Genomic DNA, 23,473 nt, shown 5'->3' on the forward strand with positions numbered 1-23,473 from the left:
CCTTCCTGTTTGTCTTTGTATGCCTAGCACAGAGTACAAAATAGGCATTTAATAACTGTTATTAAGTAGTTTGCATTTGACTTATCATCTTCTGTGATTGTTTTAAGATAAATTTTAACTGCAATGAAGATGATATACAAATTGTGATTTATAGTTTTTCCTTCATTTCTGAGACTCCACTCCAATCCACTGAGATCCAGCAATAAAAGATGTCCAGAACCAAACACTGTTAGGAAAGACACAAATCTCAAAATTTTTTCATAGCATCTGCTACAATTGCCCCAAGCCTCAGAAGCAAGTTTAATTTGTATTCCTAGCAAGCAGATAAAAGCCTGATGTAAGTAAGAGGTAATAAGGATGGAAAAAAAGAGAGAAATGAAAAAAAAATATTCAAATCAAAGTTGATTGGCTATGCAAGATGGCTAACAGCCTATAACCACCAAGATTCTGTCAGGTTCCAGAATGCAGGAGAACACATGGATAAGGGGTGTGAGTGGGCAGAGGCATGGAGCCAGGTAGAGGTGTAAGAGCTGAAAAATCAAGTGCACACAGTGTATCTGAAAATTTTATGCTAAATCATTCAGAGAGTGAAGATGGAGACAGAATTAAGCCTAAGACGACCAAATGGTCTCAGCAAAGTAAGAACTCCTTCCCACTAAGAAGGATCACCAGGTGCCAGAGTCCAGTTATAATTAACCTTGCTGTCTCAGCTTTGAAGGAAAGGTTCAATGTCAATTTCCTAAAATCTCATTCTTCAGCTGCCAGAAGGTTTCTTACCTAAATGAACTCAATTTATCAAATTAAGTAGCATATGTAAAGTATATCAATGGTGGTACCACAGTGCATATGCACAGATGCATTGCTTCTTTTTTCTTTCTTTCTTTCTTTGTAGCCTTGGCTGTCCTGGAACTCACTCTGTAGACCAGGCTATCCTTGAACTCAGAGATATGCCTGCCTCTGCCTCCACCACCTGAGATGCACTGTTGATATGTATTGGGGTAAAATAATATCTGAATGAATAGGCTATGAGATGTACATGACTAGCATATACAATACCCAAGACAGGTGAAGATGAGTTGGTAGTGGAGGCTAGACAAAATTTATCTAGGAACTAGAACAGCAAAGACATTATGTAGCAGCAGTCATGAAGAGAGTTTGGAGAAGCCCTTGTGCTCAGTTTTTGTGATGTGTGGGTTAATTCTAGACTCCAGTACTATGGGGTAAAATTAAAAAAAAAAATAGAACCACAGTTTTACAAATGAGAGTTACAGTGCCTAGTGAGAAAGCCAGGGAGATTTTGAGGGAAAAGCCAACATGATTGAGGAAAATGCTTCACCGTGGTCTTCACTTTTCTACTACATAGACTCACTGAAATGAATCTGAACAAGAGTTATAAAAACAGTAATTAAGCCCTACAAGTAAATTATTTTCTTATATAGAATAAATGAGTTATAACAGAGGCAAGCAAACTTCCTTTTTATGGCTTTCATTTATATGTTTACTGATTTACATCCTATGTCCTCTACAAAGGAGCTAAAATTATCTTGCTATGCATTTTTAGTGTTTTTATTTACTACCCAGAAGACCCCAGTTTCCCTGGAAATGAAGCATATGTTAATTAAGTACTTTTGTCTCAAAATTGGACTTAAATTGTGTTTTTAGTATTTTATACATTTGGAGCTGAATATGACACACATTTGGGACAGAATATGACATTTGGCCTGATATATGACATATTTGGAGCTGAATAAATTATTGAAATTAAAAGATTAAATGTATGCAAATAATGATTATATATAAACTATCTGTTAGGACATAAGATTCTAAGTGAAGGGACAGTGAGATAGCTTTTCACACAAAGGCACTTGAACTATTCTTCTGATTCATTTTTCTGCAAACTATTTTCAAAGTGATTGCCAAGGGGATGCATGCATTTGCACACAGGCACATCACCTCAGAGAGTCAATCCAGTCTTACTCCACCCTTGCTTGATCTGGGGAAACCAGCTCTCAGTCCAGAAATTCATGGCCATCAACAGGACTGCAGTTGCAGAGCCCACTGCCCTTAAGACATATGTTTTTATGATGGAAGAAGATTGTGTTCCTTGCATTAATGGAAAAGGATCTCTAGCAAAGCCAATTATAGAACACAAGTCTATAGGTAACCCTATCCTGTAGTTCTCATTGAGAAAGTAACAAAGTTAATATCAAGGAAGGAGAAAAGATCACAGCTTCATGTATTTATTATACCTTACTTAGATCCCTACATAATTTAAAATGAGTTGTAAGAACATATTAAACTGCTAACAAGAGAGCGGACATTTAGCAATGAAATTAAGGGTGGGGGTATAATATAGAGTCAGAAAGAAGGCCATAAAAATACAATAAGACCTCTGCTGTGGGTGGGTTGGAGTTTGGCTCTAAACTGTCTAGTAGCCCTCCATCTGCTAATGGCATTAGCCTCTATTTGCCTAAGAGCATTTTTAAGGGAAATAGAAAAGTCAGGGTAAAGGGTGAAAATACAAGAATGTCCGGCCAACTCATTTTTCATTTGGCTTCCTGTAGGAATAGATCTTAACATATTTGGAACAGAGAACATGCTGAACTATGTGTCCTTAATACAGCCTTTCTCAGTACACTTCTAACACAGGATGTTCATGAATACCCAAAGGCACTGAGTTCAAAATCTAGTCTGGCTGGACTGGTCATCAGCAGAATTCTGTGAAGCTGTTCTACCTCTTCTTTCACAGACAACTCAACAGCTTTGTTCTTGCTCTCTCCATTTCTTGCTCCATCCTCACCCTTAAAACTGTTCTAACCTCCTCTACTTCAACCACATCACTGATGCTGTTTTGCTAAGGTTACAAACCACTTTTCAGCTTATATTTTACTTGGCCCCAGCAGCATTTGAAAGTTGACTACTGTCCCCATAAATTTCTCTGTGCTCTTGGTTTTCCCAGAGCTACACTTTGGTCGGTCCTCTTCTCTGCTCCTTCACTGGTGTGTTTCTGCTTCTCTTCTGTTGATCCTTCAATGCTGGTGTTCCTTTAGATTTGAAGAAATGGGTCCAACAATATCATATACTAAAACTGCACACTAGCAACAAACAGAAGACACTTGCTACTTCTGAAGTCCACAGCATAGGATTTTATGTAGTTCTTGTTAACTGAACAACAGTAGTGGAGATAGGTGTGCTATGTTATCCTGATCAACTTCTAGTCCAAACTCCTCCTGCTATCTTTTATTTAAGACCCAACAGAGTTAGAAGCTATATTTCCATGACTTGCCTCAAAGTCAAGATTTCATATGTGCTTTATGCTTTCACACTCAGTGATATGTAGGTGAAAATTGAACTTTGGGTTGTGTTATGTGGGCCAGGGACAACAATGCTGAGATATCCATGACTCTGGTAGGGCTTTCTGCTATGCCCATATGTCTGTGAATTATTTCAGTGGCAGCCTCCTTGCTCCATATAAGATATGTTTCAGGGAAGTTCTAGTAATTCCTACATGCCCTACAACCAAGCATGAGGATCCTGAAGTCCATTGCCATTGCTACGATGCTAGCACCTTCTTACTTCTGAATAAGACAAAAATTAGAGCATGTCTGTCACTGTGGTTATAGTTATGGACTCACTTGTTCTACCTTCTCCATTCCTAGGCCCTTGGATTGGTGGCTTTCTCAGAATTCTGGTCACAGCTCATGCCTGGGATACTTTCCCAGACTTACTAATTTGAAGAGGTAGAGTGATGTGACACTTTACACCACAGCTGAGAAGGACTTCTGCCAAGACTGAAGGCCTTATGAGTAGAATTTCCCTGGAAGTATGTGATTATGGGAATCCCAGAGATTACCAAATGTGCAAAGGCAGAGAACAATTATACTGCAATAACAGTTATTATGAGTCTACTACAGCTGGGCGGTGGTGGCGCACGCCTTTAATCCCAGCACTCGGGAGGCAGAGCCAGGCGGATCTCTGTGAGTTTGAGGCCAGTCTGGGCTACCAAGTGAGTTCCAGGAAAAGGTGCAAAGCTACATAGAGAAACCCTGTCTCGAAAAACCAAAAAAAAAAAAAAAAAGAGTCTACTATGTGATCTAGATGGTCCATGAGATGATCTGCAAGCAACCATCCTCTTCAGTCTTTTCTTTTTTTTTTAAATTTTTTTATTTTATAATTTAATTTAATTTTACATATCAGCCATGGATTCCCCTGTCCTCCCCCCTCCTGCCCCCCCCACCTTCCCCCCAGTCCACCCCCCATTCCCATCCCCTCCAGGGCAAGGACTCCCCTGGGGATTCAGCTCAACCTGGTAGATTCAGTCCAGGCAGGTCCAGTCCCCTCCTCCCAGGCTGAGCAAAGTGTCCCTGCATAAGCCCCAGGTTCCAAACAGCCAGCACATGCACTAAGGACAGGTCCCGGTCCCACTGCCTGGGTGCCTCCCAAACAGATCAACCTTATCAACTGTCTCACTTATCCAGAGGGCCTGATCCAGTTGGGAGCTCCTCAGCTATTGGTTCATAGTTCATGTGTTTCCATTATTTTGGCTATTTGTCCCTGTGCTTTTTCCAATCTTGGTCTCAACAATTCTCACTCATACAATCCCTCCTCTTTCTCGCCAATTGAATTCCTGGAGCTCCACCTGGGGCCTGGCCTTGGTTCTTTGCATCTGCTTCCCTCAGTCATTGTATGAGATTTCTAGCACGACAGTTAGGGTGTTTGGCCATCCTATTACCAGAATAGGTCAGTTCGAGCTTTCTCTTGACCATTGCCAGCAGTCTATTGTGGAGGTATCTTTGTGGATTTCTGGGGACTTCTCTAGCACTTTGCTTCTTCCTATTCTCATGTGGTCTTCATTTATCATGGTCTCTTATTTCTTGTTCTCCCTCTCTGTTCTTGATCCAGCTGGGATCTTCCACTCCCCTAAGCTCTCTTTCCCTCGAACCTTGCCCTTAATTACCCCCACTCACATCCAGGTTGTTCATGTAGATCTCATCCATTTCTCTGTCATTGGGCATTCCCTGTGTCTTTCTTAGGGTCCTGTTTTCTAGGTAGCCTCCCTGGAGTTGTGAGTAGCAGTCTAGTCATCTTTGTTTTACATCTAGTATCCTCCTATCAGTGAGTACATGCCATGTTTGTCTTTCTGAGTCTGGGTTACCTCACTCAGGATGATTTTTTTCTAGATCCATCCATTTGCCTGCAAACCTCATGATGTCATTGTTTTTCTCTGCTGAGTAGTATTCCACTGTGTATATGTACCACATTTTATTTATCCATTCTTCAGTTGAAGGGCATCTGGGATGTTTCCAGGTTCTGGCTATTACAAACAATGCTGCTATGAACATAGCTGAGCATTGTGGTATGGTTGAGCATTCCTTGGGTATATGCCCAAGAGTGGTATAGCTGGGTCTTGGGGGAAATTGATTCCCAATTTTCTAAGAAAGTACCATATTGATTTCCAAAATGGCTGTACAAGCTTGCATTCCCACCAGTAGTGGAGGAGAGTTCCCCTTGCTCCACATCCTCTCCAGCATAAGCTGTCTTCAGTGTTTTTGATCTTAGCCATTCTGACAGGTGTAAGGTGGTATCTCAGAATCATTTTGATTTGCATTTCCCTGATGATTAGGGATGTTGAGCAATTCCTTAAATGTCTTTCAGCCATTTGAACTTCCTCTGTTGAGAATTTTCTGTTTAGCTCTTTAGCCCATTTCTTAATTGGACTGTTGGGCATTTTGATGTCTAATTTCTTAAGTTCTTTATATATTCTGGATATCAGCCCTCTATCAGATGTGGGATTGGTGAAGACCTTTTCCCATTCTGTAGGGTGTCACTTTGTCTTGTGGACCGTGTCCTTTGCTCTACAAAAGCTTCTCAGTTTCAAGAGGTCCCATTGATTGATTGTTTCTCTCAGTGTCTGTGCTACTGGTGTTATATTTAGGACTACTTCCTACTTTCTCTTCTGTCAGGTTCAGAGTAACTGGATTTATGTTGAGGTCTTTGGTCCACTTCGACTTAAGTTTTGTGCACGGTGACAGATATGGATCTATTTGCAATCTTCCACACGTTGACATCCAGTTATGCCAGCACCATTTGTTGAAAATGCTTTCTTTTTTCCATTGTACACTTTTGGCTTCTTTGTCAAAAGTTATATGTTCATAGGTGTGAGAGTTAATGTCAGGGTCTTCAATTCAATTTCATTGGTCCACATGTCGGTTTCTATGCCAGTACCAAGCTGTTTTTATTACTGTAGCTCTATAGCAGAGCTTGAGGTCAGGGATCGTGATGCCGCCAGAGGTTGTTTTATCGTACAGGATTCTTTTGGCTATCCTGGGTTTTTTGTTTTTCCATATGAAGCTGAGATTTCTTCTTTCCAGGTCTATGAAGAATTGTGTTGGTATTTTGATGGGGATTGCATTGAATCTGTAGATTGCTTTTGGTAAGATTGCCATTTTTACTATGTTAATCCTGCCTATCCAGGAACATGGGAGATCTTTCCATTTTCTGACATCTTTTTCAATTTCTTTTTTCAGGGACTTAAAGTTCTTGTCATATAGGTCCTTCACTTGCTTAGTTAAAGTTACACCAAGGTATTTTATATCATTTGTGGCTATTGTAAAGGGTGATGTATTTCTGATTTCCTTCTCAGCCTGTTTGTCAATTGTATATAGGAGGGCTACTGATTTTTTTGAGTTGATCTTGTATCCTGCTATGTTGATGAAGGTGTTTATAAGCTGTATCAGTTCCTTGGTTGAATTTTTGGGGTCACTCAGTTTACTATCATGTCATCTGCAAATAGGGAAATCTTGACTTCTTCCTTTCCAATTTGTATCCCCTTAATCTCCTTATGTTGTCTTATTGCTCTGGCTAGAACTTCAAGTACTATATTGAATAAGTATGGGGAGAGCAGACAGCCTTGTCTTGTTCCTGATTTTAGTGGAATCGCTTTGAGTTTCTCTCCATTTAATTTGATATTGCCTGTTGGCTTGCTGTAAATTGCCTTTATTGTGTTTAGGTATGTTCCCTGTATTCCTGATCACTCCAAGACCTTTATCATGACGGGGTGTTGGATTTTGTCAAATGCCTTTTCTGCATCTAGTGACATGATCATGTGTTTTTTTTCTTTCAGTTTGTTTATATGGTGTATTACATTGATGGACTTTCATATGTTGAACCATCCTTGCATCCCTGGGATGAAGCCTACTTGATCATGGTGGATAATTGTTTTGATGTGTTCTTGGAGTCTGCTTGCCAATATTTTATTGACTATTTTTGCATCAATGTTCATGAGGGAGATCAGTCTGTAGTTCTCTTTCTTTGTTGCATCTTTGTTTGGTTTAGGAATCAGGGTAATTGTAGCCTCATAGAAGGAGTTTGGTAATGTTCCTTCTGTTTCTATTGTGTGGAACAATTTAAAGAGTATTGGTATTAACTCTTCTTTGAAGAACTGATAGAATTCTGCACTGAAACCATTTGGTCCTGGGCTTTTTTTGCTTGGGAGACTTTTAATGACTGATTCTATTTCGTTAGGGGTTATTGGACTATTTAAATAGTTTATCTGGTCTTGATTTAACTTAGGTATGTGGTACCTATCCAGAAAATTATCCATTTCTTTTAGATTTTCCAGTTTTGTGGAGTAGAGGTTTTTGAAGTATGACCTGATGAATCTCTGGATTTCCTCATTGTCTATTGTTATGTCCCCCTTTTCATTTCTGATTTTGTTAATTTGGATGCTCTCTCTCTCTGTCTTTTGGTTAGTTTGGATAAGGACTTGTCTATCTTGTTGATTTTCTCAAAAAAACAACTCTTTGTTTCATTAATTTTTTGTATTGTTCTCTTTGTTTCTATTTTATTGATTTCAGCTCTCAATTTGATAATTTCCTGGTGTCTATTCTTCCTGGGAGACTTTGCTTCTTCTTGTTCTAAAGCTTTCAGATGTGCTGTTAAGTCACTAGTGTGAGATTTCTCCAACTTCTTTATGTGGGCATTTAGTGCTATGAATATCCCTCTTAGCACTGCTTTCATAGTGTCCCATAAGTTTGGATATGTGGTGTATTCATTTTCATTGATCTTTAGGAAGTCTTTAATTTCTTTTTTTATTTCTTCCTTAACCCATTGGTGATTCAGTTGAGCATTATTCAGTTTCCATGAGATTTTAGGTTTTCTGTAGTTTTTGTTGTTGTTGAAATCTAACTTTAAACCATGGTGGTCTGATAGAACGCAGGAGGTTATTCCAATTGTTTTGTATCTGTTGAGATTTGCTTTGTGGCCAAGTATGTGGTCAATTTTAGAGAAGGTTCCATGGGGTGCTGAAAAGAAGGTATATTCTTTTTTGTTAGGATGGAATGTTCTGTAGATATCTATTAAGTCCACTTGAGTCATAACATCAGTTAAATCCTTTATTTCTCTGTTAAGTTTTGATTTGGGAGATCTGTCCAGTGGTGAAAGAGGGGTGTTGAAGTCTCCCACTATTAATGTGTGGGGGTTTATATGTGATTTAAGCTTTAGTAATGTTTCTTTTACATATGTGGGTGCCCTTGTGTTTGGGGCATAAATGTTCAGAACTGAAAATTCATCTTAGTGGATCTTTCCTGTGATGAGTATGTAATGCCCTTCTTGATCTCTTTTGATTGATTTTAGTTTGAAGTCTATTTTGCTGGATATTAGGATGGCTACACCCACTTGCTTCTTAAGACCATTTGATTGGAAAGTCTCTCCCCAGCCTTTTATTCTTAGGTAGTGTCTATCTTTGAATTTGAGGTGTGTTTCTTGTATGCAGCAGAAAGATGGGTCCTGCTTCTGTATCCATTCTGTTAGCCTGTGTCTTTTTATAGGTAAATTAATTCCATTGATATTAAGGGATATTAATGACCAGTGATTGTTCATTACTGTAGCTTGAGTTTTCCTGCCTGGCCCACAGTCAGGACAAATCTCTCTCACCTGCCAGTCCCACAGCCGCTCAGACCCGACCAAGTAAACACAGAGACTTATATTGCTTACAAACTGTAAGGCCATGGCAGGCTTCTTGCTAACTGTTCTTACAGCTTAAATTAATCCATTTCTATGAATCTATACCTTGCCACATGGCTTGTGGCTTGCCGGCATCTTCACATGCTGTTTCTCATCGTGGAGGCTGGCAACGTCTCTCTGACTCAGCCTTCCACTTCCCAGGTTTATTCTCCTCCTTGTCCCGCCTATACTTCCTGCCTAGCCAATGGCCAATCAGTGTTTTATTTATTGACAAATCAGCAACACATTTGCCATACAGAACATCCCACAGCACATTACTGTTATTTTTTTGATGGTAGTGTGTGTGTACTTCTCTTATTTGGGGTTTACTGCTGTGGTGTTATCTATTGCCTGTGTTTTCGAGGTTGTATCTGACTTCTTTAGGTTGGAATTTTACTTCTAGTGCTTTCTGTAGGGCTGGGTTTGTGGATAAGTGTTGTTTAAATCTGGCTTTGTCTTAGAATGTCTTGTTCACTCCATCTATGATGATTGAAAGTTTTGCTGGGTGTATTAGTCTAGGCTGGCATCCATGGTCTCTTAGTGTCTGCATTACATCTGTCCAGGTCCTTCTGGCTTTCGAAGTCTCCATTGAGAAATTGAGTGTTATTCTGATGGGTTTGCCTTTATAACTCACCCGGCCTTTTTCCTTTGCTGCTCTTAATATTCTTTCTTTATTCTGTAGGTTTAGTTGTTTAATTATTATGTGGCAAGGGGACCTTTTTGGGGGGGTCTAGTCTGTTTGGTGTTCTATAAGCTTCTTGTATCTTCATAGGCATTTCCTTCTTTAAGTTGGGAAAGTTTCCTTCTATGATCTTGTTGAATATATTTTCTGTGCCTTTGAGTTGGTGTTCTTCTCCTTCCTCTATCCCTATTATTCATATGTTTGGTCTTTTTATGGTGTCCCAAATTTCTTAGACATTTAGGATCATGACTTTGTTGGCTTTACTGTTTTCTTTGACTGATGAATCTATTTCTTCTACCATATCTTCAACACCAGAGATCCTCTCTTCTATCTCTTGCGTTCTGTTGGTTATACTTGCATCTAAAGTCCCTGTTCATTTACTCAGATTTTCTTTTTCCAGCATTCCCTGTTTGTGTCTTCTTCATTTTTCCTATTTCCCTTTTCAGGTCTTGGACTGTTTCCCTCATCTGTTTCATTGCTTTTTCATGATTTTCTTTCAGGGATTTATTGTTTTCTTCTGCTTTATTTGTCCTTTCCTCTAGTTTTTTATAGCGTTCTTCCCATTTTTTGTTTGTCTGTTCCTCAATTTCATTTGTGATTTCTTCTATATAAGCCTCTCCCCTCTTCATGATGTTATTCATAAGGTTGCTTTCTTCTGCTTCTTCCATTTTGTGATGTTCAGGTCTAGCTGTTGGAGGAGGGCTAAGTTCTGGTGATGCTGTATTGCTCTTTATTTTGTTGTATGTACTTCTGCCTTGTCGTCTGCCCATCTCCTCGTGGATTCATTCTTGGTCTTATCAGCGCTCTTGGTCCAGACAGAGCTGACAGATTCAGGAAGCCTTTCTCTGGTCCAGATGGAAGCTCTGGGCCAGATGGGAGCTGGGGGCTGGTCTCTGAGTCTCAGGCAGTGGCTGGGGTCTTGGGTGGATGGGTGTCGGGGCAGGGTGTGGAGATAGCAGGGTCTGCCGGGGCAGGAGGTGTCTTAGAGAAGGGGAACCTTGGGGGAGAGGTCCCGCCTGATGGTCAGAACCTGGAGCCAAGTTGGGCAGGTCTTTCCCGGAATGGCTGGTGCCCAGGGATGGGACCTTCTGGGTATGACCCCAGGCACTCACCTCTGGTCCAGATGGGAGTTCCGGGCCAGATGGGAGCTGGGGGCTGGTCTCTGAGTCTCAGGAAGTGACTGGGGTCTCAGGCAGATGGGTGTGGGGGCAAGGCATGGAGATTGCAGTGTCTGCCTGGGGTCTTGGAAAAGGGGAACCTTCCCGAACCTGGGGCCAAGTTGGGCAGGTCTTCCCCGGAATGGCTGGTGCCCAGGGATGGGACCTAGGGGAAGGCCTCTCTGGGTATCCTCTTCAGTCTTTTCAGAATCTCTGTGATGACAGTAGTAGAGGAATCTCATCTCTGGTTAATTATGCAGGACCTGGGGGTTTCTGGATAATCAGCTAGCAAGTTTTTAGGCTTGCTATTAAAGTACCATTTAAACATTTATTTTTATAATATAGTATTATTTGTCTGCATATACCTGAATAAAGAAAGCAGTTTGAGAAAAAGAGAATAGCAAAAATGTTATACACTATCTGTCCATTATTAATGCTGGCTTAAAAGCTTGAGATTGGCAAGCACTACATTAGCTTAATTCATACACTATCTTTTCTTACTGTCTGCTTCCTCACTTCAGTCGAGTTTTATACCAGTGCTGCAGAGATATCTGAAAGGATACTTCCACCCCACTTTAGTCCCAGGAAATAGAACTGCTATGAATTATTGATAGTGTTGGCTTTCTAGTGCTTTAATTTCACCTCTTTGTTTCAGTCAAGGATATTACTTAGATGGCATTTTTTTCTATCATCCTAGGAGCTCACTTGCCCACTTTCTACGGGCAACACTGACTTGAGTTAGAGAGGAGACAGCGCTGCTGGTTTCTGTTCCCACAGATGATGAATTCTCTTTACAGTCTACTCTATGGCTTTGCTGAATGATAGGTTAATGGGGCAGTTTTCACACTGAGTTTCTCATAGCCCTTGGAATGCTCCTGAAATGCTTGAGGGCAGTGAAGCCTGTGGTGGATGGGATTTCTGTGCATACACACACACACACACACACACACACACACACACACACACACACACAAGTCATTCTCTTCTGTCAGAGAAAAGCACTGTGCCAAAGAGCATGAAGCTTTCATTTAAAATGTTGGAAAAAGAGATCTTTTCTGTCAAAGGCTTGAAAATCCTGAATTAATATAACAAATACATGAGTGGGTGTTTGTATGTCTGTTGAGACACTAAGGAAAGTATCCTAGGACTGGTATGTCCACATTAACAGTCATGCACTATTCGCAGGAGATGGCGGCATGTCCATGACTGGGCATGCAGGATGAACTGGATCCCCCTGTCATGCTGTAAGAATTACTCTGAACACCAAGCAAAGCCAGTCACTGTGTTTATTTCTATCCTGTATAAACTCAGTCATAAGAAACATAAGAAAATTAGAGGAGCTGTTAAAAATAAATGAACCAATTGCAATGAATCATCTTGCTTCCCAGGCTTAGGTGTAAGTCATTAGTCAGATGCCAAGGCTTCCAGTACCCTTTGAGAAGATGACCGTAGCCATTAATTGTGCTGTTTCATAGGAGAACACCATGGGCAAACCTTTTTTTTTTTTTTTTGCTTTCAAAGATTATTTCAAAATTAAGGTTTTCGTTTCATGTGCTATAAAATCAAAGTTGAGTCCATACTCAGGGTTTCTTTCTGCATGTTGATGGTATAGGACCTAGAATACTCTCCAAGGCATGGGAGCTGTAGACCTGAAGAAAGCATACAGGTGACAAAGACTCATTCTTTCAATATGTTATTATCTAGTACTGACATTATTATTTAATAATAAGACTGAGTCTGTCTTAGAATTTGCATGCTAGTGTCAGGGAGGCATATCAAGGACACATAAGCAATTATACATATATAGCAATTTACAAATGTCACTGCTATGACACACTGTGGAGGCAGGGCCTTTCCATACTGACCCTGGAAGGTCAGTAGCCTAAGCACATTTTCAAAGGCCACATCTGACTGCTTTACTGTTGCCAAGGCCATGAATGTATGGCACTTACTGTATCTGATGGCTAAATATGTACCATCTGCCACAAAGAATTATAGAGAACGTTGTGGAACTCCAACGGGCCTGATGGTCGATGACTATCTGAATGGTAACACACACACACACACACACACACACACACACACACACACACACACACACTAAAATAATAATGATAATAAAAACATAGCACTGCTAATTTATTAGACAAGAGATCTTTCCTTGGCCATTTGATATGCACCAGCCCTGTGTTTTATTTATTTATAATGCAAAGAAGGTGCTTAGAAATCATTCATGTAAGATCATTGTGATTTTTCCTTCCATAAAAAATTCTTTTCACAACATGTATAATTCTCATCAAATATATAAGAAATACATTCACAATGAAACCCCTTTTTCAGTTGCTACTGTGTTATGTTACATGTTGCTACATGTTAAAGCCAACATGATTTTAGTAAAAAAATAAAAAGTCTTACAAAAATTAGTTTCATTTTTAAAAACTCTACATAAGACATTTAAAAACACATTTAAACCAGGTGGTGGTGGCACACGCCTTTAATCCCAGCACTGGGGAGGCAGAGGCAAGTCGATCTCTGTGAGTTCAATGCCAGCCTGGTTTTCAGAGTGAGTTTCAGGGCAGGCTCCAAAGCTACATAGAGAAACTCTGTCTCAAAAAACAAACAAACAAACAAACAAAAAACATTTAAAATATGTTGCAGTGAAAGGAGACATATGACTCCCAAATAATATGACTTCTGTCAATAGGTTTTTTTCCAAATCTTTTTCAATTTTTTCAAACTTGGATTTTGAACTTTCTAAAGATCCTATCAAAGGATAGTGTTTCTTGAATAGAAATACGTGAAATGCATGTATGTGTGAATACATTCAGATTTATAACAGAAGTATTTGACTTCAGTCTCTCTCAGGTGCATAGAATTCATCTATCAGTCCAATGATCCATTCACCATTTATAGAGTCTACTGCACTAATGGATAAATGGATAAGATAGGAAGGCACCAGAGCAATGTGTGCTGGCTGTGATGTGCACTCAGCTGTGCATGCTGCCCATGTCCCTTTCTTTCTCTGCATAGTTACAGCAGCAGTTCTTTAGAATGCAATAATTGGAGAAATGTGGCTAAGAAACCCAAAATACAGAGAACTTGAAATTATTCAGTCAGTGTGAAAAAAACTGACAAATCAGAAAAAAAAATCACATGAGATGGTCTCTAAGTAAATCATAGGAAACCAATGAAAACAAGTAAGAAACATTACACCCCCAGCAAAGCTCAGCAAGACACCAACTACAGCTTAAGAGCTCACTAAAATCTCCACCTATAAGGTTCAAGTATTGCTCAAAATAGCAAGAAATGTGGAAGCTTAACTAAGTAGAAATTTATTGAGAGGTACAGAGGACCCAAGCTAAGCAAACTACAAACTTGAGTGGAGGCACTTAAAGACTTGAAAAAAAGTAGTGAACATTTTTCTCTTGATAAGATTGTTAAACACACTGTGGTTTCAATAGGAAATGCTCCTTAGGCCCCTCAGGATCATGTTTTAAAGTCCAAATCTCCAGCTGGTGGCCCTATGTTGGGAAATTCTGAAAACTTTAAGAGTAACTTACAGCCTACCCAGAGGAAATAGATCCTTGGGTTGGATTCTTCTTCAGGGGCACCTTGTCCTTGGCTCCTTTCAGTCACCCTGTCTACTTTTTGTCCATAATGTGGTGAAGAAGCTCCCAAGTCACATGCTTCTGACACCAAGATGATCTGCCCACGTGTTTGGGACCAAGAAACCCTGGCCTGAAACCTCTGTAATCAGGACCCAAAATAATCCTTCCCTCTTTTAAATTGTTTCTATCGAATGTTATGTCACAAGTAGCTAATACAGAATGTGAGTTTTCTCTCAACAGGTGTAATATTTAACAGGGAATGGTTAAAATTCTGCTAAGAGCTAGAAAACTATATAAGACAACATTCAAAAGTAAAGTCATTGAAGGAAGTAGGGAGACGACTGAATTAAAGTGTGCTCTAAAGCTATAATGTTGGTACTAGCTTAGAGAGCAGATTCCAGTGCCAAGCAGAATGTCTAGGAAAACATTAGGTGCAGGTGCCAGTTTAGAATGTGCTGGAAATTCTGTTTGAAGCATGTGGGGAAAGCTAAGCTATTCAGTAAAAAGTACTGAAGAAAATATCTAACTATTAAAAATTAGGAGATATTTTATATAACTCCACAAAGGCTAAAGACGTTCTTTTTAAAAAAAAAAAAAAATTCTTTATTGTGTAAAGGAGAGGGGAGGCAGGAAAGTCTCAGAGTGCTGTGAGACACACATCATTGCACACATGTGGTGGTAGGAGGACAATTTTTAGACGTCGTTTTCTCCTTTTACAAATGTGCGGATTCCAGGGATTGAACTTAGGTTGTCTGACTTGACAGAAAAGTACCTTTATCTACTTAGCCATCTTGCTGGCCCTGAAGTTGTAAATATAAAGGATAAAACCATATTTTAAAGATATTACATTTTGAACACAGGCATTTACTTTTACTCCTACATAAACTCCACTTACTAGGAAGAAGGATTTTCTTGAAACACCTATAAGGTCTAAGAATGGGATAGAAAGTTACAGCAACCATGAAAACTGGGAAGCAGTTGGGTGAATATGAGGTAGACTTGAGCTGCACAGCTGTGTAACAGAGTTAATACAGTGGGAATCCAACAAGACTCAGACAGTGGGACACAGGCATGAAGGGAGGGCTAAAAATAAGACTTATTCCAGATTTGAATAGTAAGCACTTATCCTACAGACTTTACTAGCAAGCTGCTGGGGATCCCAGAGGAAGTCAAAACTTTATGCCCTGGAGATGGTCCCATGGGCACAGTGGAGGATAATATAGGACCGAAAAAGAAATCCAGTGGAAGTGAATCATTGAATGTGGACATCTTGCATTACTCAGCTTTCCATTACTATAGCAAAGCATCAGAAATGATCACCTTATAAAGGGTAAAGGTTTATTTGGCTCACAGTTTGGAGGTTCAGTCCATGACTGATTTGTACCATTATTTGTGGCCTGTGATCAAAGAAAAGATGAGAGTCCCACAAGCACTTCCAGGTTATCCCCCAACAACCTGCAGATCTCTCAGTAAGCTCCCTCTCAAAGGCTCCACTGTATCCTGCTATCACCAACTTCAGGGGAAGTCTTTACTGTATGGACCTCTGGGGGATACTTAAGATCTAATGTGCACCAAGTCTGTGTTAGTCAGGGTTTCTGTTGCTGTGATTAGACACTGACCAAAGTCAAACTGGGGAGGAAAGGGTTTATTTCATCTTACAACTTGTAGTTCACCATCCAGGGAGATCAGGGCAGAAACCTGGAGGCCAGAACTGATGTGGAGACCATAGAGGAGTGCCACTTACTAGCTTGCTGAGCTTGCTTCTTTATACAACCCAGGACCACTTGCCCAGTAGTGGCCCTACCCACAGTGAGCTGGGCACTCTCACATCAGTCACCAATCAAGAAACCAAGAAAATGCACAGTAGCCTAGCCTGCAGGCCAATCTGGGGGGTAAATGGGAGTGGGGTTTGGGGGTGGGAGGTGTTTTCTTTACTGAGGTTCTTTCTTCCCAAATCACTCTAACTTGTGTCAAGTTGACGTAAAACCAGCCAGCACAAGGCTTTAACCTTCACAGACTCCCAGGACAGCATGGCCAGGTTATGCCCTGTGGGCAGGAATATCAGGTGTGTTTTTTCCTGTAGAATATAATAGATAGAAGAGAAAAGGTGTTCAAAGACCAAGAGCAGACTCACCATGGAAGCAGTTTATTTGGCTCATCCTATTCAACACAGAAAGAAGCAGAACTTAGGGACAAGCCAGTAGATAAGTCCACTTTAGGTTGGAGGAGGTGGGAGTCTCATACAAAACTATGTTAAAAAATTTTAAATCTCCCCTAAGATGAGTTGTTGCTCTTGAGAAACTATTGGCCCAGACATTGACCCCTGGCTTCACTGGCATTGACCAGCTTAGTAGGGCCAGCATCCAGGGAAGAACTTAAGGCCTCCCATTGTTCACTGTGTATCTGTCAATGCACAATAAATTATCTTAATTCCTACATTGCTGTGAATATGGAGACTATTTCATGTAAATGTCTCTTTACATCCAAATTGCTCTTCAATTTTTAAATAAATGTATTGTGTTCCCTTCTGGAAAGAAAAGAAGTGTCTTCCTTATTTTCTAAAAAGTGGACTGGCAAGATGGTTTAGTGGGCACAGGGGCTTGCTGCCATGCCTGGTTATAAGAATAAGAGGAAAGAACTGACTCCCAGGGGCTGTTTTCTGAGCTCTACTACCACAGTGCCATGGCACATATACATGTAGACAAATAATAAGTATAAAACAGAAATTAAACCTAATGAATGTGCCTATCCTGTTTTATCCAACTTCCCCTGGGCCTTGTCCCACTAGTCACCATCCCTTTGTCCTTCCCGCTCAATCATCCCCCTGAGCTGAGGGCATGAACAAAGGCTGCAAAGTGCCACTTATATTTCCCTCCAGGTGCTGGGAGAGCTGCTAGAAGACTGGCCACTGTCATCACCCTCCTGAGGAATGGCCTCTCGATAGAGCAGGCTCCTGAGTAAAGGCTAAACCCCTTCTCTGCACAGCATCGTTTGTCTGGTTAATATAGGAAGTAAAGACACAAAGACACAACCCTTTCACCTTATACTGGACAACCCTGAAGGGTCCTTCTGGCTTCAAGAGCTTCATGTTGGATAAGCTGCTCAGCATCACCGCCATCCAGTTCTGTCTTGTTTTCTTACCTCCCAGGAGATGTTAAACCAGAGCTTTGATTAACATGCTAATCTCTGTCTCAGAGTTTGTATCCCAGGATATCCTCCCAATGATAGTATGCCTAGGTAATGTGGACATTTCATCATCTGTTAGGTAGAACCAAACTGCTCTTAAAACAAGTCCTGTAATCTCATCAACAACACGGAAAAAAAAATGTCTCTTTGCTTGTACCTTAACTGCCACTATAAGATATTTATATTTAAGTTTACATTTAAGTAAATTTTGGGAAAAATTTGTTTTAGAACCTACTACTGATAATTCTGACACCAGTACAATTCCTAACTACTGTGTTCTAAATACGTACACCCACAGATAAATGGAGCTCTCACCCCTCATCAAAGAAGCTTCTTTTTGCAGCAGATAGAAAACTCTTACAGAGATCCACACAAGTGTTCAAAACACAGAGAACAATTGACCTAGGGTACCCATCCCCAGCGGATACATCCACAATGCAACCCATACACCTCAGGCCCAGGGAACATCTCAGAAGAAGAGGTGGAAAGATTGTAAGGCTGGAGGACCAAGAATGCTGTGAGACAGTGTCTTCTGTGTATAACAGGGAGCTGTAGCCATAAAATCTCAACAATATGTACACCTAAACAAGACCTACATCATCAACACTAATTGACATGTTAACATGGATGGGGAAATCTCTCAAGGCCCCACCCCAAATAAAGAGCAATGGGCAATTAATGGCAGTTGAGAGTGAGAAAATCCATCTTCTCCAAGGACAAGTCTGTGAAATGTCATTCAATCCCAAGTGGTCTACCTTAAACACATATACATATAAGCAATACTAAATGGACTTACCAGTTCTATTTATAAATTATAATTTATAAAACTTGTTTTTTTTTTTTTTTTTGGTTTTTCGAGACAGGGTTTCTCTGAGTAGCTTTGCGCCTTTCCTGGAACTCACTTGGTAGCCCAGGCTGGCCTCGAACTCACAGAGATCCGCCTGGCTCTGCCTCCCGAGTGCTGGGATTAAAGGCGTGCGCCACCACCGCCCGGCAAAACTTGATTTTTTTAATTTACAAAATTTATAATTAAAGAGAGGTCATGAATTTGAGGGGGAGGGATGGGAACATGGAAGAGATTGGAAGGGAAGTGGTAAAAATGATGCACATTGAGTTCTCATGGATGAAATTCTATAAAACAAAATTTAAATTATTGAAAGTGTTATAAGGGCTGAAGAGATGGCCTGGCAGGTAAAGGTACCTGCTATCAAGCTTAATGATCTGTGTTCAGTCACCAGTGCCAATATTGTAGGAGAGAACCAACTCATTCACATTTTCCTCTAATCTCCACACATGCTCTCTCTCTCTCTCTCTCTCTCTCTCTCTCTCTCTCTCTCTCTCACACACACACACACACACACACACACACACATACACACACACACACACACACACACACACACAAAATAAATAAATAAATAAATAAATACTATCTCATTCTTTCTTTGAATTTTTAACATAAAACTGTGAATATTTTCAGATATTTATTGGCATTATTTATATTTATTTTTATGTACTCATGTTTTTTGCCCATTTTTCTATTGCACTAACATCTTATATATTGGTTTAAAGTAGTCTGTATAAGAAGAATATTCCAAATAAGTTTTCCATTTTGCTATTTGTTTGTTTAAGACTTTCTTTTGGTCATTCAAAACCTGAACAATTTTATATAAAAATTACCAGCAGCTCTTTGTTTCAATCGTGCTTTTCTAAGATTTGCAAATTTGCTAACATTTTCTTAAGAACGTAGTTGAAGTGCTATCACTCTCACAGTGATATACCCAAGTGCATTCTCAGTGTACATGCCTTTGGTGTGTCTCCTCCTTTGTGGACAGCACTTTGCATGTTACATTCTACCATATAGCCATCTTTATTCTCCACACTTCCCTATTTGACATAAGTCCCCAAGAGAACAAATTTCATTTTAAGTATGCATTTGTGTATGCATTCAAGCACCTAGAATATGCCATGCATAAAATGCCTTCTTGGTGAATTGGTCACCTATACCATTTGACGATGTGGGTCTCTTTCAATGTAAGGGTATGTATATATGCATACATATATACATATGTGGATATGTATGTAGATGTGAAATGTATGGGATAGGGTAAGCATCCTTTTAATTAGCATACATTTATGTGAAATTTCATGACAATTTTGTTTTTCCCTAGAACTCGTAGATCAACAGTCTCCGAACCTAACTACATGTTAAACGCCAGCTGCAAGAACAGCCCGGGGAGAGTGAGGTTTCACGACTTGTGACCAGTGGTCAGGATATTCCTTAACAGCCAGGTCAGGCAATGAGGTTCTTAGTGACAGTAGTGGCATGTGTGGAACCATGACACAATGTGGCCATCCTCACCACAATGGAAACAACAAGGCCTTTAAACCTTCCAACAACCAGTCATGATGTCCTTATCTGGCCATCTGACTAGCAATCAGGAAGGTATTGATGGATGGTGAGGAGCTGGTATAAAGCAGCTACCTCAACACACTGCATTATCAGCACAGATAGATTTCCTGCATTCCTCTGCCCACCTGTCCTTGTCTTGGATTTTTGCATTCTAATCTTTCTGCTCTTGTTCTATCTTGAACCTACTCAAATATGGTTTTCATTCCACAAAACTTCTCTTATGGTCATCACCATTGCTAAAGTGCAATGATCATTCCTAAGTTCTCTCTTCCCCTGACCACCAGCAGGTTTGTGGACATCCTTTTATTCCCTGCAGACTGTATGGGCTTTCAGGATACCACACTCTCCTAGTTTTCTGCAGAGTTCAATGGATGGTTCTTCTGATTCTTCCTCACCTTTTTCAGCTCTTCGCATTAGTGTACCTCAAAATGTAGTCACAGAACCCCCATTCTTTCTATCTATCTTCATTTTCATGATGATGCCAACCAGTCTCACAGTGTTCGATACTGGTCTGTTTGCTAAAAGACTCTGAATTGTGTTTCCTCTTGCCATACTTGTAGATCCCACCCCAAGTCAACATCTCACCTGGATGGCTAACAGCATCTTAAGCTTGGTATCCCAAAACTAAAATTCTCATCTTCCCCCAGAACCTGCCCCTGTCCCTACCTCTCCTTGTCAGTAAGTAACAACTCCATCCAGCTAGTTACTCACACCAAATACTGGCTGTCATCCTCACACCTCTCCTTTTCTCCCACTTGTGTGCACTCTGTGAGCAAATCTACTTACAGTCCTTTAGATGCATTCAGAGCCTGACCATTTCTCCTCTGCTACTACCGCATGGAGCAGCTTACTGAGTTCTCTTGCTTTCTATCTCCTTGGGAAGTAGTAGATTGTTAGCTCCAGGGCTCACATGTAGAATAAAGAAAAAGTGTATATAAAGAACTTAGTCGACAGTCGGTGCTCATTAAATGTTAGGTTTGGCTACAATTTTGGCCTTTGTTTTCAAGAAAATTTAGAGATTTGATAAGTAAAATTGAAGTCTTCAACTGTTTGTCACAAAAATTGAATTTTATTCAATAAGTGTGGGTGGTTTGAATGAGAATGGCCCCGTATGCTCATATACTTGAATTCTTGACCCCTAGTTGGTGGAACTGTTTGGAAAGGATTAGATGTAGTCTTGTTGGAGGGGGTGTGTCACTGGAGGAGGATTTCAAGGTTTCAAAAGCTCAATCATTCCCAGTTAGCTCTCCCTACCTCATGCTTGTGGATCAGATGTGAGCTCTCACTGCTGCTCCAGCACCATACCATCTGCCTGCTGCCATGCTTCCCATCATGATAATCATGGACTCCACTCCTCTAGAGCAGTGAGCTCCAAATTAAAATGCTTTTTTATAAGTTACCTTGGCCATTGTGTTTAATAACAGCAAGAGGAAGTAACTAAGAATGTGAAATTTTCACTTTTAAGATTTTAATTAGATGAGTAAAAGAAATGAAGTCTGTAACTATTGATGATTTAGCCCATGCAGAGTAGCAAAATTAACCTCACCCAGCAAAAGTCACAAGTAAAGCCAAGTGGGTGGAGCTCAAAGCATAATGGCAATTTGAGTCATTAGAATTCTTTTCCCTGGTTAAGAGTCATTTTCAGACAATCAGTTTTGCCCAGAGAATAGTTTTTTAATCCAAGCCTTAATTCAATATGAGATTACGCTGCACAGTACAATACAGGTGTGTTTCACAGCAAGGAGTAATTTCAGGGATGTGAGGAACTGTTTCCTCCGTAACAGCTGGGCTCATGCCATCACTTGCATACAACAGCCTCATTATTGTGGAGGATGGGTGTCAGTTGGTAAAATACCTGCCTGCAGGCATGAGGACTTGAGTTTCATTCCTAGAACCCATGTGAGAAAAATGCTGATCATGGTGTTCCTGCTAGTAATCCCAGTGCTGGAGAGGCAGAGACTGGGGCTCACTGGCCAGCCCAGCCTTTCTGGCAAGTTCCAGGCCTCTTACAGACCTTGTCTCAAAAAAAAAAAAGTATATAGCACCTGAGGAACAATACTGAGTTGTTCTCTAGCCTCCATACATGCCCACATGTACACACACACACACACACACACACACACACACACACACACACACACAAGTCTACCATATACTTTGTAATAAAAAGAATGACGAATTACTTTTACTACTAACCACTTTGTAAAAATATTTTGAAACTTAAAAGAGCTAGGTAATAATGACCTTGAAGTGTTTCTTTTAGGGTAGGGAGAATGATCTTAATATGAAGTAAGTTACTTAAATTATTACCTTTTCTTTGTCCATGTGTAATCTTATATTGTACTTGGTAGAATTCTTAGAACAGCATATACAATGTAAGCAATTTGTTTATCATAGTTAATTTTTGTTATATAGAATAATGTCCTCCATTGTGACATTATATGCAAAAGTTGCATTGCAAATGTGTGAACTCCCTTTCTTACCTCTTATGGGATCTTTTAGTAACTCTGTGTTATATACATGCTCATTTCTGTTTGTTTCTGTTTTGTAGGAAAGCCTGGCTAAGCAAGGTTGGGAGTCCTAGTTCTCGCATCGACCGGACAGACTTTTCTAATGAAAAAACCATCTCTAAACTGGAATACTCTAATTTTAGTATTCGATATTAATGGGAGAAAAATAACAATTGTAAAGTTACATTGCAGGAAATAAAACACTTTCTTAAATTTGTAGTAGTAGGATTAAAAAATGGGGACTTTCTGTTCTGGAAACCTCAGAATTATGTTACTAAAATGTCTGAAACTGAAAAACTTTTACCCACCTATGTTTTCAGCAAGAAGAAAACAAATATTATAAAATAAAATGTTGTAAAGTATCAGATTCAGATATGATCATTCAAGTGAAGTATTGTCTTATGGAGTCATTAATTTCAGAAAACATTACAGTATACATGTTATTCGGATAGACATGAAATAAAGTTAGCTATCTAAAATTATCTTTAGGTACTGTTGGCTAATAGGGTGAATTTTAATGTCCTCTGAATAATAAGTTACTATTAGAGTTGAGTAATTTGTATTGTCATTGAAGTCTTAAAAATGGTTAAAATAACTGTATGTGATGATCACTGTAGCCAGAAAGTAACAGCAATAGAGTTAGTGTGCAGAATTCTGGTAAACCCAGGCCTGAGTCAGAACTAAGCCAGAGCTACTTGGCATGTTTGTCCTCATTGTTCTGAAGAGTGGAGAGGCAGGCTGGGTGACAGCACCTAGAAGACCTTGTTTCAGCATAGCAAGCTTCAAGACTTGTATCCACTCCCTCCAGCTGCATTCCTATGACTAAAAACACTGGGAGGCTCTAAGTCACCTAAACTTGGACTATCAATTGGGGGTCTTCAAATGATAAGAAGGCAACATAATATTTGAAGATG

General features: G+C 39.9%; 1 protein-coding gene across 7 annotated transcripts in view; it reads left to right on the forward strand.

Annotated features, from left to right (window-relative positions):
* The window catches only part of Acyp2 (acylphosphatase 2), a 205,213-nt gene extending 182,289 nt beyond the window's left edge, over positions 1-22,924 (forward strand). For 3 of the 7 annotated variants that reach the window (XR_008217388.1, XR_008217386.1, XM_052734566.1), the window contains 2 exons: positions 19,808-19,928; positions 22,601-22,778. Coding sequence is in view for 4 of the 7 variants with exons in the window: in XM_052734566.1 (XP_052590526.1) it covers positions 19,808-19,898 (91 nt within the window). In the remaining 3 variants the exon portion in view is untranslated. Of the gene's footprint in view, positions 1-19,807; positions 19,929-22,600 lie in introns of all 7 variants that reach the window. The other 4 variants (XM_052734567.1, XM_052734564.1, XM_052734565.1 and 1 more) reach the window with 2 other exon arrangements.
* Positions 22,925-23,473: the final 549 nt, after the last annotated feature.

Source organism: Peromyscus californicus, unplaced genomic scaffold (genome assembly GCF_007827085.1).
Source record: "Peromyscus californicus insignis strain IS unplaced genomic scaffold, ASM782708v3 Scaffold_13__1_contigs__length_99412109, whole genome shotgun sequence".
Classification (NCBI taxonomy): domain Eukaryota; kingdom Metazoa; phylum Chordata; class Mammalia; order Rodentia; family Cricetidae; genus Peromyscus; species Peromyscus californicus.